General features: G+C 33.1%; 1 protein-coding gene across 3 annotated transcripts in view; it reads left to right on the forward strand.

Annotated features, from left to right (window-relative positions):
- The window catches only part of LOC114349376 (protein disabled), a 103,597-nt gene that overhangs the window by 26,245 nt on the left and 61,913 nt on the right, over nucleotides 1–15,439 (forward strand). For 2 of the 3 annotated variants that reach the window (XM_028299726.2, XM_050648085.1), the window contains exon 6: nucleotides 4,479–5,135. In XM_028299726.2, the coding sequence (XP_028155527.2) occupies nucleotides 4,479–5,135 (657 nt within the window). The remainder of the gene's footprint in view (nucleotides 1–4,478; nucleotides 5,136–15,439) is intronic. The other variant, XM_050648087.1, reaches the window with a different exon arrangement.

Below are 15,439 nucleotides of genomic sequence, written 5' to 3' on the forward strand. Positions count from 1 at the left end.
GTATATTTAAGGTAAAATTATACACCACAGCTTTGACCAACTAATATTATTTCCTATTAATGTTTTTAGTTTCAATGTTTTAAATTAATCTTTGACATTTATGTCAAATTTCCAGTAAAAACTTACAGACTTGTCACTACTGTCACTCGCGAATTTTTAATTATCCCCTCTACCTACGAGCTCATAGCGTATATGACTTTATACAAATCTCATTGTTATCTAAAGACTTCAAAGATGACACAGTAAAATTTAAAATCAAAAGGAAATATTTACAACGGCCAAAGATACGGCGTGTTAAATTTGAAAAATCATCAAAATTGATTTTTCGCATTTTTGCATAAAATTTGATTTTTGAACATGTTCCACCAATTTTAGATAAAAATAAACTTCATATTCGGATTCAGCGACCTCGAAAACATAAAGAATGACCAAAATTGGTCATTCACCTGCAAGTTTATTTTCGTGGTCGGTATATCGTCATTTTAGGGGTTGCTGCCGCTCGCCTAAAAGTCCCTAGAATAAGCAAAAAGTTTCTTTTGAATGAAATATTGAAATTAAAAATCACACTAAATTTTCTCTTTTTTTTCACCTCTGAAACTTATTAAGATAAACATTATAGAAGTTTTCAGAGAATTTCGGCCCTCGGTAATAATGTAATCTTTCATTCCGCATTTAAATTTTTCGAAAATACTTATTAGTTTTCACAGGGTTCGAAAAAAATGTTTTACACATTAAAATACCATTGGACCAAGATTTTGCGCCTACTCCCTTAAGATCTGGTTCTTAAGGAACTTTTAAAATTAGGTTTAAAAAGCGCACATTTGAATTTAAAAGGTGACAGGTCCCAGTGTTTCCACACACTTTTCGAAAATAAGGACACAAACAATTTTATTCCAATTTCAAGAAATAAATATTACTGACGAAAAACACTATCAAAAAATATAATAAAATTTATAAAGAAGCTTATAGCTTATACTTACCACGCATGCAAAAGTTGGTTTTTGTTCGCAGCCAACTTTTGCATGATGTCGATATCAAATAAGTGACATCCACATCTTTTCTAATACCTACATACAAAGAAAGTTCGCCATCGCCAAAAATCATCTATTGCTTATTTTTTTAAGTTCTCACAAACACATTTTACAATTTGCACATAGTATTAGTAAATTTGGACTGACTCAGTTTATTTTTTAAGAATAAACGCTCATTTGAGATCCACAATAGAGATCTTTTCAATACCGGAATCGAATGTTTACCCCCAGAGTTGGACTGATTTTTATGGTACGTCCTTATCGTTAAAAGCTGTTGCCACCGTTTCAATTCATGAACTCTTATTATTCAATTTTTTCAAAAAATATATACCTACTACAATACATCTGACCACACAAAGACATAAAAATATTAGACAGAAAAATAATAACAATAAACTCGGTATAATGAAAAAATTGGTAACTAAAACGAAAGAGAAACACAATCTATCATTAGTAGGGGAGTCAAGAGTCAATGTAGATCGAAAACTTGCATTGTTTCGAAAAAAATCAAACAAACTTATATTTTTCTAAAACTTTTTTTGTTAGTTTATAAATATGTTATATAAAAAGTTCTACTCACAGATTTCGCCGCTAATTGTTTATTAATTGTTTAAACAATAACAATTGTTTTGTATAAATCATTTTATAAATCATCTTTTTGATTATACTGAATCCGAACCTGTCATTACAATTTGAAAATTCAAAAAAAAATTTGAGCACTTATACAGTATGTTTGCGTAACTTGGAACGGAACTTTTTTATTATCAATTTTACGAAAAAAAGTTATTCTTCATAAAATGCTCTGCTTGGTCTAAAATCTAAGACACAATCATATATCAGTTTTTATCAATTTTGTACGAAGTATGTCAAAAAATAAATGAATAAAATTTCGCTCAAGTGTAAAGTACGTTTATATTTCACAATATCGGAAATTGCTATTATGAAAAGTTGTTTGGAATTAAAAACTATGTTTTAATATGCAATTACGTCCTTCTAATAAAAAAAAAAAGAATGTGTGTGTACTTTGTACGCACGTAAGAAGATATTCTTCTATTATATAATAGGTAATTTAAACGAAGTAAATATACTTAACAGGTTATTTGTATTTTATTTAAAAATCAAACTAACTTTCTTATCTACCACTTTCAAAAAATTTTATTAAAACAACCAAAAATAAAAAAAACTATGAATCGCCCAGGATTTGAACCCGCGTCATTCCAATCTCAGAGCTAACGCATTACCAACTACTCCAGCGAGGTCCTTGTAATTGACATGTAAGTTTCGGATATAATTAAACAACACGGCGACATATAGTGTAAAAATGTTATGCTTACATAATATTTTATTATTTTACTACAGAGAAACACAAATCAAAAAACACAAGAATTATAATAAATAATACATTTCCTAAAAACACTAATATATTCTTTTAATGACTTATTTGCACGGTTACAGATACATACATAACTATCTTGAAAGATTAGCAATGAACTACATACTGTCTGTGTACATACTGTCTGCGCAGGCGCGCAGATTTATGTACAATTTTACCCTCAATCGAATCGCGCCTAAAGAAGAATATCTTCAAAAATGCAATTTTTTCTCAAACTACTTATACCCAACATCATTGTATTACACTTTTATGATAACTATTTTATTATTAGTTTTACGAAAAACGTTATTCTTTATATAAAGCTCTGCATGGCCTAAAAACTAAGATACAATCATAATATATAACGTTTTATCAATTTTATACGAGTTATGCCAAAAAATGTTAATTTCGCTCAAGAGTAAAGTGCCTTTATAGTACGCAATATTGCAATTAGAAAGATGTAATTGCATTTTGAAACATAGTTTTTAATTCCGAACAACTTTTTAAAATATCATTTTCGAATATTGTGAAATATAAAGGTACCTACTTTACTCCTGAGCAAAATTAATATTTTTTGACATACCTCGTATAAAATTGATGACACTTGTATCTTAAATTGTATACCATGCAAAGCTTTTATATAGTATAATTTTTTTCGTAAAATTGATAATAAGAAAGTTTACAATAGGTTCCACAGTTACGCAGGCATACTGTATATGAGTGCAAACATTTTTTTAGCATTTATTTTTTTTAAGCTTGTTATTAAATGTGTTTTAGTTTAAGTTGTACAGAAAAAAGTTTTGAAGACTTTGTATAAACATTTTTTTAAGTGATATTTTTCGATTTTTTTATTACATATTTTTATCTTTCTTAATTTTCTCAAAAATAACTTGTTTATTTCATTCTTAAAATAAAATAATCTAGTGCATTCTAAATACTACTTCTTAAGCTTTAAAAAACACCTACAAAATTGTAATATATCTGTTTAAACTTGAATAATATCATCTTAAAGTGGTTGTAATTCTTTAAAACTACGAAGTTTTCAAAAATTACATTTTTTGAGACGCCGGTCGTATCATTTGAATTTTTGAGATTTTTTTAATGAAAACATCGTTTAGAACGATGTTTGAAAAGTAATTTGTGTAAATTTCAGATTTTTGTAGGTAAAATTGTATTAGTAACACATTTTTAATTAATTTTTAAACAAAATTCATGAAGTCCCACTTTCTGCACACTGTACTTATGCACATATTTGTTTTTCTTTGTAATATAACTGTAAGATAGGTTTAATGAACTTCTTTCATCTCCAATTTGCAAACTTTAATTGGATCAATTAGTTAAAAAAGTTATGTTCAATTAAAACAATCGCGCGCTCCGCCGAAAATTGCTATACAGTGCGCCAATGTTTGTGAGAGGGGTGACTCGAGCGTTATAAATAACAAATTATAGAAGCTGCAGATTTAATTTTAGAAAAATCTTTATACAAGGTTTTTTGTGTAAAATTTTCTGAATTTTTCAATGGCCGAGTCAGTTTTTTTCTAAAATTTATATTTTTGCAGGTATTTCAAAAACAACTAATTTCGCAGTTCATTTGTTTAATAAAAAATTATTCACCCACTTTTAGAGTAGAACTTTTTGATATGTTGATATTGTTGTTAAGTTCCTAATGGAATTATAAAAAGTTCTATCTTGTTTGATTTTTTCCGTAAAAGTAAAAACTCCATTGACTCCATTATTTAAAAAAGGTGGAGATTAAAGATGAAAAATTACATTAATTTAATTCATTCTAATTGGACGCAGATAATCGTATCAATTAGAGTTTAAACATTATAAGTAGAAAAAACTTCTTATAAAAAAATAAAGTCTCATGTAGTTTATTATTTAAAACTTAATTTATCATTTCATCCTGTATTTATTAGAACTATTTCCCTCTTTTGATTTCCCGTTTATTTTTATCGATGGTAAAATAAAATATTTAATTTTTTTCAATTTTTCCTTTTATTTTAGCTACCCGTTTTAGTTCATTTAACTTATATTTTGATAATTGGAAAAAAAGCTATTTTATTTTACCGTAGGTACGGGTAGAAGTAAACCATATATTGACCGAAAACATTTCTTTCAAGAACTCAAAAATCCACCTAAAAAAGCACTCAATGACATGGTTAACAATACGTCACAAGAGCAGCCCTTATTCAGCACAACGTTCAGTCAATCGACGGCGAAATCTACAACAACTACAACCACTTCAGGTCTATCTTCGCAGACAATTTACTCTGTAGATCCATTTGGAGAAGATCCTTTTGTTAAAGAAGATCCCTTCGCTGATTCAGATTTTTCTAAACAGGATCCTTTCGAAACGGAATTTAGTAATTTCAAAAAAGATAATCTTCATTTATTTCAATCTTCCCTATCAAAATCTCCAAAGAATAGCGGATTGTCGTTATTAAGTAGTTCTCCCAATACAAAGTCTATAAATACATTCGACGTACAACATGAAAAACTATCTCAGTTGCATGAAAACGCTAGTTTGGAGATTTCTTCGGAGAGTGAATCTGCTCCTGAACCTCCTCCGAGACCGACGAATCAACTTATGTCTATCAAACCTCCACCTTTGCCCCCTAAAAAACAAAATGACTTAGCTAGTAAACCACCGCCTAGACCACCTTACCACAGCGATGAATCGCCTTACGATTTTATAGACAAGTATGAGACAGCACCAAATAATATCATAGGTAAGTTCTTTGTTTTTTTTTTATTTGAATGAAATTTGTCAATACGCCAGTCAATGAGAGCAAAAATAAAATATACCTTAAGAAAACTATGTAAAAAATTTAGACATTTAAAGAAAACAGTCATGTCACTAACTTATTCTAATCTACATCACTGTGCTCGTTCCTTCCTCGTCTTTGTCATAACATGGAGCACTGTTTTGGCAGTTAACACCTGCACATCGTAAAATAACATTTTTTGCACTTGCAAAAAATTATCTTTAATAATTCCTGCGCCGCAGGTGATTTATGCATTTTTGTGGGCTACAAATATCCATTAACATTATAGACAAAGAGACAGCGCTGAAAATCTCTTTGAATTTATTAAAGCTAGATTTTTCACAGTTGATTACTGTGAGTGTGTAGAGAAACATACTGCGGTCGGTCAAGCGAAACGTAGAACGGGGGTTACTAAGAGGGTATCAAAGTTGCTTTCCTACGAAGGTAATTATTTCCATTTACTAAGGCTGAAAATCAGTACACACATTCTAAATTAAATATAAATAAAAGTTATTATAGTCGGTCAGCTGTATGACGGGATAGAGCCGGTCGGTCGGCCCCAATAGTCGATTGAGGAAATGAAGCATTTTGGCTCGCAATTTTTTCGTCCAGCATGGATTTACTTGAAATGTTCAGAGAAGGTAGGGAATAATCCAAGGATCATTTTCTATATCATGCCGCTATCATACGCTAAAACCTTGGGGGTGGTTGCCACCTCATCTCGGGGGTGGGAATTTTTTATTACATTTTAACCATGTAATTCGATGGAAAAAGTGATTCTAAGAAAAAATGTTTTTTACATTTTCTTCGTAAATATAATATTTTTCGAGTTATTCGCACTTGAAAATAACAGATTTTCGACGAAAAAATCGACTTTTATTAGAGGGTTTTTTGAGAATACCTCGAAAAATATTCTATATATTTTTGGCGATAAAAAGTTTTTTCAAAAATGATTTTGTAGGATTTTTAAAGTGCTATAAGACTGTAAATTAAATTCCGTAAGATCCCTTAGTTTTTAATTGGGGCGGGTTTAAAGGGCTCGAATAAGGGGGTGTTTGTTGGTAAATAGAGGTTTTAAATAGCTATATCTGGCTAACTATTCACTGTAATGAAAATCTATGCACAGGGTAATTTTAGTCATTAAAAAAGCTACAATTTAGTAGTTTATAATTTTTTCGTATCTTCAGTATTTTCGGAGATATTTTTAAGTAAAAGTTGAAAAATACCAAATTGCAAAAAATCAATTTTTCTTTAAACTCCAATTTTTCCAAAATTAGGCATTTTAAATAGGTCAAACTCCTTGAGTGTTTGTATTGATAATATAAATATAAAAGGAACTACAGAAAGGTGAAGACCAATCTTGAATTAGGAAGGTAGTTAGGAGGTTGTTTTCACTGATTTTCTCGTAGAGAAAAGCAGGTACCGACATTTTTTTTTATTATAAGTCGCTTAATTTTCATGCTAGAAACTTTTTATTATTTTTTTTGAAAGGTCTAATTGTACAGGGTGATTGATTAGTAGGGTAAAGCTCAATAGCTCCGCTATAGTAATAGATAGCAATAAAAGTTAATGACAGAAATTTTAGCCACCTTTGAGCTTCACATTACAAAATTAGTTAGAATGTTACAGGGTGTTCGATAACACAGTGGCAGACCAAACTTATGTTTTTTTAAATGGAACGCCCTATATTTTATTTTAAATTCGAAATCCTGTTAACTTCTCCATCACAAAAATATAAAGGTTTGTTATGTTATACAGGGTATTTACAAAGTTATAACCAATTTTATATGAAAATCATAACAAGTTCAACTCCCTGTATAAATATAAATAAGCAAAACAACAATGGTTTATTATTGCCATATTTTTTAAAGTATTATCAAAATTTTCAAGAATGGTCGATATTGCTAATTTTCTTTATATCAAATACAGGGGTGAGTCAAAACGCAAGTACATTATTTTCTCAGTAATTTTAAATGGAACACCCTGTATTTTATATCACTATTGAAAAGTACCATTACCGTACTTTAATTTTTAGATAACATTCCCTATGTCTAAATTTATTAGTTTTCGAGATATTTTCATTTTTCAATGGACCAGTAGCGTGGCCACCCAAATCACCAGAATTTAATAAACTGGACTGATTTTTTTGGGGTTACGTTAATAATGAAATTTATAAAATACCTCCAACAACCACGGATGAGATGAAAAATAGAATACAAAGTGTATTTCGATGTGTTAATTTACAAATGCTCCGTAGAGTAAGTAGCTCATTCAATGATCGTTTTTAGGCGTACATAAATGTGTTAGGAGATAATTTTGAATACCTTTGTAATTAAATATTAAAAATATTTTATTAAAAGTAGCTTCTAATTTTTTCAAACATGTTTTTTTGCAAAATGTATTACTGATAAATTATGTTTCGTTCTTTATTTGTTACATTGTTACATTTACATACAAAAGTAGTGTTTAATTGTTTTTACAAAATATTGTATTTTGTGTTTGTGTGTTTTTTTGTAAAATTTATTACTAATTTTCTTTGTTTATTGGTTGCATTTACATAAAAAGATAGTTTTTAATTGTTTCAAAAATGTTGCATGTAGTGGTTGTGTTTTTGTTTGTAAAATGGATTACTAATAAATTATTTTTATTTCTTTATTTGCTGCAGTGTTACATTGATTACCGGATTGATAATCGGTAATCTTCAATTGTCAATTCAGTCATGGCTTACTTAAAATTTAGATAAATTTAAACACCTAAAATAATTTGTTCTGAAAAATGAAAATATCTCGAAAACTAATAAATTTGGGCATAGGGAATGTATATAAAAATTAAAGTACGTTAATGTTACTTTTCAATAATGATATAAAATAAAGGGTGTTCCATTTAAACTTGCGTTTTGACTCACCCTGTATTTGATATAAAGAAAATTAGTAATATGAATAATTCTTAAAAATTTTGACAATAAATAAAAAAATATGGCATTAATAAACCATTGCTGTTGTGCTTATTTTTATTTATACAGGGAGTTAAACTTGTTACGATTTTCATACAAAATTGGTTATAACTTTGTAAATACCCTGTATAACATTACAAACTTTTATATTTTTGTAATGGAGAAGTTAACAGGATTTCGAATATAAAATAAAATATAGGGTGTTCCATTTAAAAAAACATAAGTTAGGTCTGCCACTGTGTTATCGAACACCCTGTAACATTCTAACTAATTTTGTAATGTGAAGCTCAAAGGTGGCTAAAATTTTTGTTATTAACTTTTATTGCTATTTATTACTATAGCGGAGCTATTGAGCTTTACCCTACTAATCAATCACCCTGTCTACTTGAAAAAAGATTATTTAAGTTTTCCTCGAAAAATGCAAATTTTTCCCATTATTTGGCTTTGAATATTTCAAATTATGCATTTGACGAAAAAATCTAACCTTTAACATGCCGTATCTCGATTTGTATTGGTCTTAAAGATATTATTGGAAAAGAATTTGGTTTGTGTTACTAAAAGATACAATTTTGATATCTACAGTTTTTTTTGATTAAATGCATATTTTTCGAGGTATTCTCAAAAAACCCTCTAAAAAAGTCGATTTTTTCTTCGTAAAACTAATATTTTTCGAGTTATTAGCGCTTGAAAATAACAGTTTTTCGATATCCGTAAAAAAACATTTTTTTCTTAGAATCACTTTTTCCATCGAATTACATGGTTTATATGTAATAAAAAATTCCCACCCCGAGATGGGGTGGCAACACCCCCAAGGTTTTAGCGTATGATAGCGGCATGATATAGAAAATGATCCTTGGACTATTCCCTACCTTCTGTGAAAATTTCAAGTAAATCCATGCTGGACGAAAAAATTGCGAGTCAAAATGCTTCATTTCCTCAATCGACTATTGGGGCCGACCGACCGGCTCTGTCCCGTCATACAGCTGATCGACTATAATAATTTTTATTTATATTTAATTTAGAATGTGTGTACTGATTTTCAGCCTTAGTAAATGGATTTAATTACCTTCGTAGGAAAGCAACTTTGATATCCTCTCAGTAACCCCTGTTCTACGTTTCGCTTGACCGACCGCAGTATGTTTCTCTATACACTCACAGTAATCAACTGTGAAAAATCTAGCTTTAGTAAATTCAAATAGATTTTTCAGCGCTGCCTCTTCGTCTATTATCCCATCTCCAATCAATTGGATTGAGAGCTTAAATTTGAATTTGGTAATACACTCTCTTAATGTTCTCATCCAAAGCACCTCCTGTACATACAAGTGATGCTAATTTTACAGTAGTGCTTTTCACCAGCAGCTGTGACAAGTGAGTAGTCGGTATACCGAGATCCCATTTACATTTTCTCCAAAATTCGTATATGCTTCCAAATTGAAAAAAAAGTTGTTTTGTTATTTTACAATAACTCCATTCATTAAAAGATCCATTCCAAAACCATATTATAGGAAATTTCAAGGACTATAAAACCATATTGATCACATCTATTCAAACATTTTAGTTTTTAATAGGTAAAGGGTTAAAGGGCGTAATAAAGGTGATACTCGCGCTACCAACCTAACTTAAAGTAGTATCTCTGACAATTTTTATGCTAAAGTAATGAAAAATAAAACAAAATTTTTGTCAAAAAACCATTTTTGTACTGTAACATTTTTTCGTATCTCTTATAAATTTCGAGTTACATGGAGAAAAAGGCAGATTTTAAAGAAAATTTTAAAATTCGCTCTCTATAATTTGATCTTATTTTTTTCAAAAGCCATGCATTTTAAAACAGTCCAACTTTTTGAACATAGAAATAACACTATAATAAAAGGTATTGTAAAAGGAAAACGATGCATTTAAATTCTGGTGGATGAGGGGTTAAATATACTTCTCATTTTTTCTTAAAATACATTAGTCATCAATATTTTTTGCGCCACAGCTCGCTTAGTTTGAATGTAGTCTATGTACATCTAACAATGCTCATTTTAGAGGTCTTTTCAAGCACTACAAAAGGTATTCGTAGCTTTATACCCCTAAAATCGACCATTTCTGTGTTATTTCAAGTTGAATACACCGATACGAGCATGCACAAAAAAATCAATGAAGGCCAGTCCATTGTTGTTATATTGGTGTTGGCCAGGTTCAACTATCACTGATACGATACCGTATCAGTGATACTTAAACGTTTGCAAATAGCCACTTACAAAACGGTTTAAAAACTTTTAGTTTTGCATTCAAAATGTTAATCTAAGAATTATGGATTTGTAACTAAAAGGGAATATACTGAGCCCTTACTCGAAAATTGTGGGCCAAGCCAGTTGAGTTGGCTGGTAACTTCAGCTGGACTAGAATTCATTTTGTTTAGAATTTTTGTTTATAAATAAGATATGCACCTAACCTTAAAAAACCGCTAGACGTACGTCAAATACGGCGTACTGCCCTTTCATTTCAATTATTATTATTGTATAATTTGCTGCTTGTTCGATATGTTTCTTCAATTATCTCTTTAATTTCTTTTTTTATTCATCAAACTATCCGTTATTATATATTCCCCGTTTCTTTCCTGCCTGTTGTATTTTCTCATTAATACACGTTAATTTTACCACTGTTATATTTGTGTTGGATCAACTTGGATATCCATATTAGTTTCTAGCTACTAGGGTGGTCCGATCAGTACTTAGCCTACAAAAAAAAATCAAAAATTTTGTAAAAAGTGGTGATTTATTTCTGAACATAGTCTCCTTTTAGCTCAATACACTTACCCAGCGATGCTCGAACTTCTTTAACCTTTCTGAAAAATACGTTTTCTCGAGGTGTGCCAAGTAGGCTTCCGTGGCGGCGATGAACGAGTGACTTTTTCAAGTTTGGAAACAACTATAAGTCGCATAGGGCCAAATCTGGAAAATACAGTGGATGGGACAGCAGTTCGTAACCCAATTTGGCCATAGTAACGGCGGAGTTATGAGTCGGTGTGTTGTCATCGTGGAAGAGCACTTTTTTCTTCGACAAATGGGACCGTTTTTTCTGCAATTCGGCGTTGAATCAGCACAATAATTCGGTATCGTAGAGCCCTGTGACCGTTTTGCCCGTTTCCAGGAAGTCGATGTAGATCACACCTTATGAATCCCAGAAAACAGTGACCAACGCCTTTCCGGCCGATAGGACAGTCTTCACCTAAACTTCAACTAAACCAAATTATCGGAGAGGACCACAAAAAATCAAGTGGTGGATGCTAAAAGATGAGAAAGAAGGTCTATTCAGGGAAAGAATTGTAGAGAAAATATGTTGGAACATGAAAGGAAGCCCTACTACAATTTGGAGAAAAATGGCCAGTAGTATTAGAGAGACTGCTATTGAAATACTGGGGAAAACGTCAGGAAAAAAGTTTGAGGATAAAGAGACTTGGTGGTGGTCAAACGAAGTTCAAGGAAAAATAAAAGAGAAGGGAAAATTATATAAAAAGTGGCAAGAAACCAGATCCAACACAGATCTTCAAAACTATATGGTCGCGAAAAAGGAAGCGAAAGTAGCAGTAGCAAAAGCTAAAGCAGAAGCGTATTCAAACCTATACGATCAACTTGATACCAGGGAAGGCGAAACGAAGATATATAAAATAGCCAAACAGAGAGCAAAGAAAGCAAAAGATTTTAATCAGATTAGATGTATCCGAGATGAAAATAATAAAATAGTAGTTCACGAAAGGGATGTCAAAAAGAGATGGAGAAAGTACTTTGACAGCTTATTAAATGAAGAATTTGACAGACAGCCTGTGGAGTCAACGGAGACAGTAGCAGCAATGGTCACTGGTTGATGAGAATACATCTCTTTCACTTCAGTAGAGTGACAATAACGTAGATAACAGTTTTACGAATTTATTTAAGAACTGACTACTGTACAATTTTACAAAAATGCGTGACAAAGAACGTGTTTATTCTCCACAGTCTCGAGGCCAAGTCATTATACATAAAAATATGAATATATGAAAACCGGCTGGTTCGGCACTAGATTTTGGATCTATATGTTGTGACAAAAACAGTCCAGGCCCGTCGCAGCGGGATTTAAATAAATATTAAATAAAATATAACAAATTAATTTAAATCGTAAACATGCCCCCCACCTTGAAAGGGAAAGCTTTCAATAAATTAAAAATGAAATTAAACGCAATATATTACAGTCAATAAATAATCACTGTCACCTGGCGACTTTTATTCACTTGGAAGTGGGCAAATGTTCACAACTGCTACACGAACGAGTCCTTTAGCTGTTTTAAGTGTGACAACCCTTGAAATGTTGTCAGCCCCTGGATGCAACTGTTCCACACGTCCCAGGGACCACTGGAGAGGAGGGGCGTCCTTACTTTTAATTAGGACAAGAGCACCAACCTTAATTTGGAATTGATTCACCTTCCACTTTTGTCTCTGCTGCATCTCCGAAACGTACTCCAAAGACCATCTTCGCCAAAAATGTTGACGGAGTTGCTGAAGATGTTCAAATCTTGATAGCCGAAGAGGGTTGACATTAGAAACGTCTACTTCTGGTATGGAATTCATGGACCTCCCAATCAGAAAGTGAGCCGGGGTTATAGGTAAAAGGTCTGAAGGATCGGAGGACATAGGACTTAAAGGGCGTGAATTTAGTATACCTTCCACCTGAGTGAGCACAGTTGAAAAGTCTTCATAAGTTAAATGAGATCCCGTAACGATTCTTTTTAAATGCGATTTCATAGATTTTACTCCCGCCTCCCATATTCCGCCGAAATGAGGGGAATGCGAAGGAATAAATTGCCAATTGATTTCATCATTGCAGCATGATTCCGCGATTTGTTTTTCATTAGATTTGATAAACTTACCGAGATGCTTAAGCTCGTTACGACAACCTACGAAGTTCGTGCCATTATCGGACATAATTTGAACTGGCTTGCCTCTTCTAGCTATAAATCGTCTTAAAGCAGCGAGGAAGCAAGACGTAGTTAAGTCTGTGACCAGTTCCAAGTGTATCGCTTTAGTAGCTAGACAAATAAAAAGACTAACATAAGCCTTGTAAGTACCTGGGTTTCTGCCTTGTCTTGTTTTGAGAGTGAACGGGCCTGCATAGTCCACTCCCGTGATTGCAAACGGAAACGATGGATTTACTCTAGATGCAGGAAGATCTCCCATCATGGGTGTACATTGAGGAGGATTGGCACGAAAACAGCGTATACATTGACGAACAACCTGTTTCGCAATAGATCTACCTGAAATAGGCCAAAAACGTTCACGAACGACGGACAATAAGTGCTGAGGACCGGCATGCAACAACCTTAGATGCTCCGACCGAAAGATCATAGTCGTAACAGGATGATTTGCAGGAAGAAGTATTGGATGTCTTTTATTAAAATCATATTTAGAGTTGCGTAATCTACCACCAACTCTGATTACTCCATCACTATCCAGAAATGGATTTAAAGAAAGAATTTTACTTTTAGAAGACAGCGATTTTCCCTTGGAAAGGTTATGAAGTTCCTTTGGAAATATCTCTGCTTGAACCATCTTTGCAATACATATGACAGAGGGTTGAAGCTGTATGGTGGTGAGAGGATCGGAAACTCTGCATCTTGACCCTGAACTATTTCGGAAGAGACGCAAACAACGAGCAATGACTCTTGTGAGAAACGAGAAATTGCTGTAATTCTGGAATGGAAAGGATTGCACGAAGCTTGTGACCAAAGAATGAGTAACTTTCTTAGTCTCCGGAAGATCTTGCTCAGGCTGAATGATTAGGACCGGCCAACTACTAGGAGATTCCATGAGAAAGGGAGGACCGTGCCACCAAATTTTTGATGACACAAGTCGACTGGGTTCCACACCTCGGGACAATAAATCCGCAGGATTATCCTTGGTACCGACATGTCTCCAAGCGCTAGACGAAGTGCTGGATTGAATTTCAGACACTCTATTAGCCACGAATGTTTTAAGAATATGTGGCGAGGTTCTGATCCACCCTAAGACGATAGTGGAATCTGTCCAAAGAACAATATCATGAAATTGAAGACTGAGCGATTCTGTGACTTTCTTCACGAGCCGTGACAATATCAAGGCTCCACAAAGTTCCAATCGAGGAAGGCTAATCTTTTTTAAAGGAGATAATCTTGTCTTGGCACAAAAGAGACGCACCGATGTATTACCTTGGTGATCAATACTTCGAATATACATAACGCCACCATATGCAGCTTCGCTAGCGTCAGAGAAGCCATGCAGTTCAATAGTTGAAGCATTTGCAATGATAGCATGTCTAGGAATTCTTACATTGTTTAACTGGCAGAGCTGATCCCGAAATGAAAGCCACTTGGTTTGAATGTCTAGAGGTACAGCTTGATCCCACTCCAAGCCTTCCAACCACAGCCGCTGCATTAAAATTTTTACAATGATAATTGTGGCGCTAAGAAGACCAAGAGGATCGAATATATGCGGAATGGGACGTTTCGGCGTCGCCGTTTCGGCGTGGCCATTTCGGCGTGGCCGTTTGGGCGTAGAGCCGTTTCGGCGTAGGCCGTTTCGGCGTAGGCCGTTTCGGCGTCGGCCATTTCGGCGCCTGCCGGTTCGGCGCCCGCCGATTCGGCGCCCGCCGATTCGGCGCCGGCTGATTCGGCGACAGATACTTTGGCAAAGTGAGAGAGAAAAAAAATAGTTGTTAATGTATGATAGTCTGAAATTTTCTTTAACAAAAAATGTAGAGTCAGGAGAACAATTTTCGACATTTTAATTTTAGAAGATGTAAAATAATACCCGAAAGTTAGGTTTGGACCGAAGGGTTAGGTCTTCCTCCTTTGAAAATTGTACTGTATAATATATAATATATATAATATATTAATTTTTTAATTAATTATGTGCAATTAAATAGCTTACATTTACAAAAGTTGGAAAAAATAACATTTAATATATTTTTTTAGTGTGGTATAGATATAAATCAAGAGCCTCTTAAATTTCTAAAAAAGTAACGTAGGTATAATCTAATGTCTTACTAATAGACTCCAATGTAGGTATTTAGTCAACTAAAATAAAATCTCTGACGCCGAAATGGCCGACGCCGAAACGGCCTACGCCGAAACGGCTCTACGCCCAAACGGCCACGCCGAAATGGCCACGCCGAAACGGCGACGCCGAAATGTCCTAGACCCAATATATGGGCTATCCCAGAAAGTATAGACCTTTTAGTAGCCGTTCTAGGAAGAACGTCAGAGGATATATGATACTGAAGAAGGTCGGATTTTGGACACCACTGCAGTCCCAGAGTTCTC

This window comes from Diabrotica virgifera, chromosome 4, assembly GCF_917563875.1.
Source record: "Diabrotica virgifera virgifera chromosome 4, PGI_DIABVI_V3a".
Classification (NCBI taxonomy): Eukaryota; Metazoa; Arthropoda; class Insecta; order Coleoptera; family Chrysomelidae; genus Diabrotica; species Diabrotica virgifera.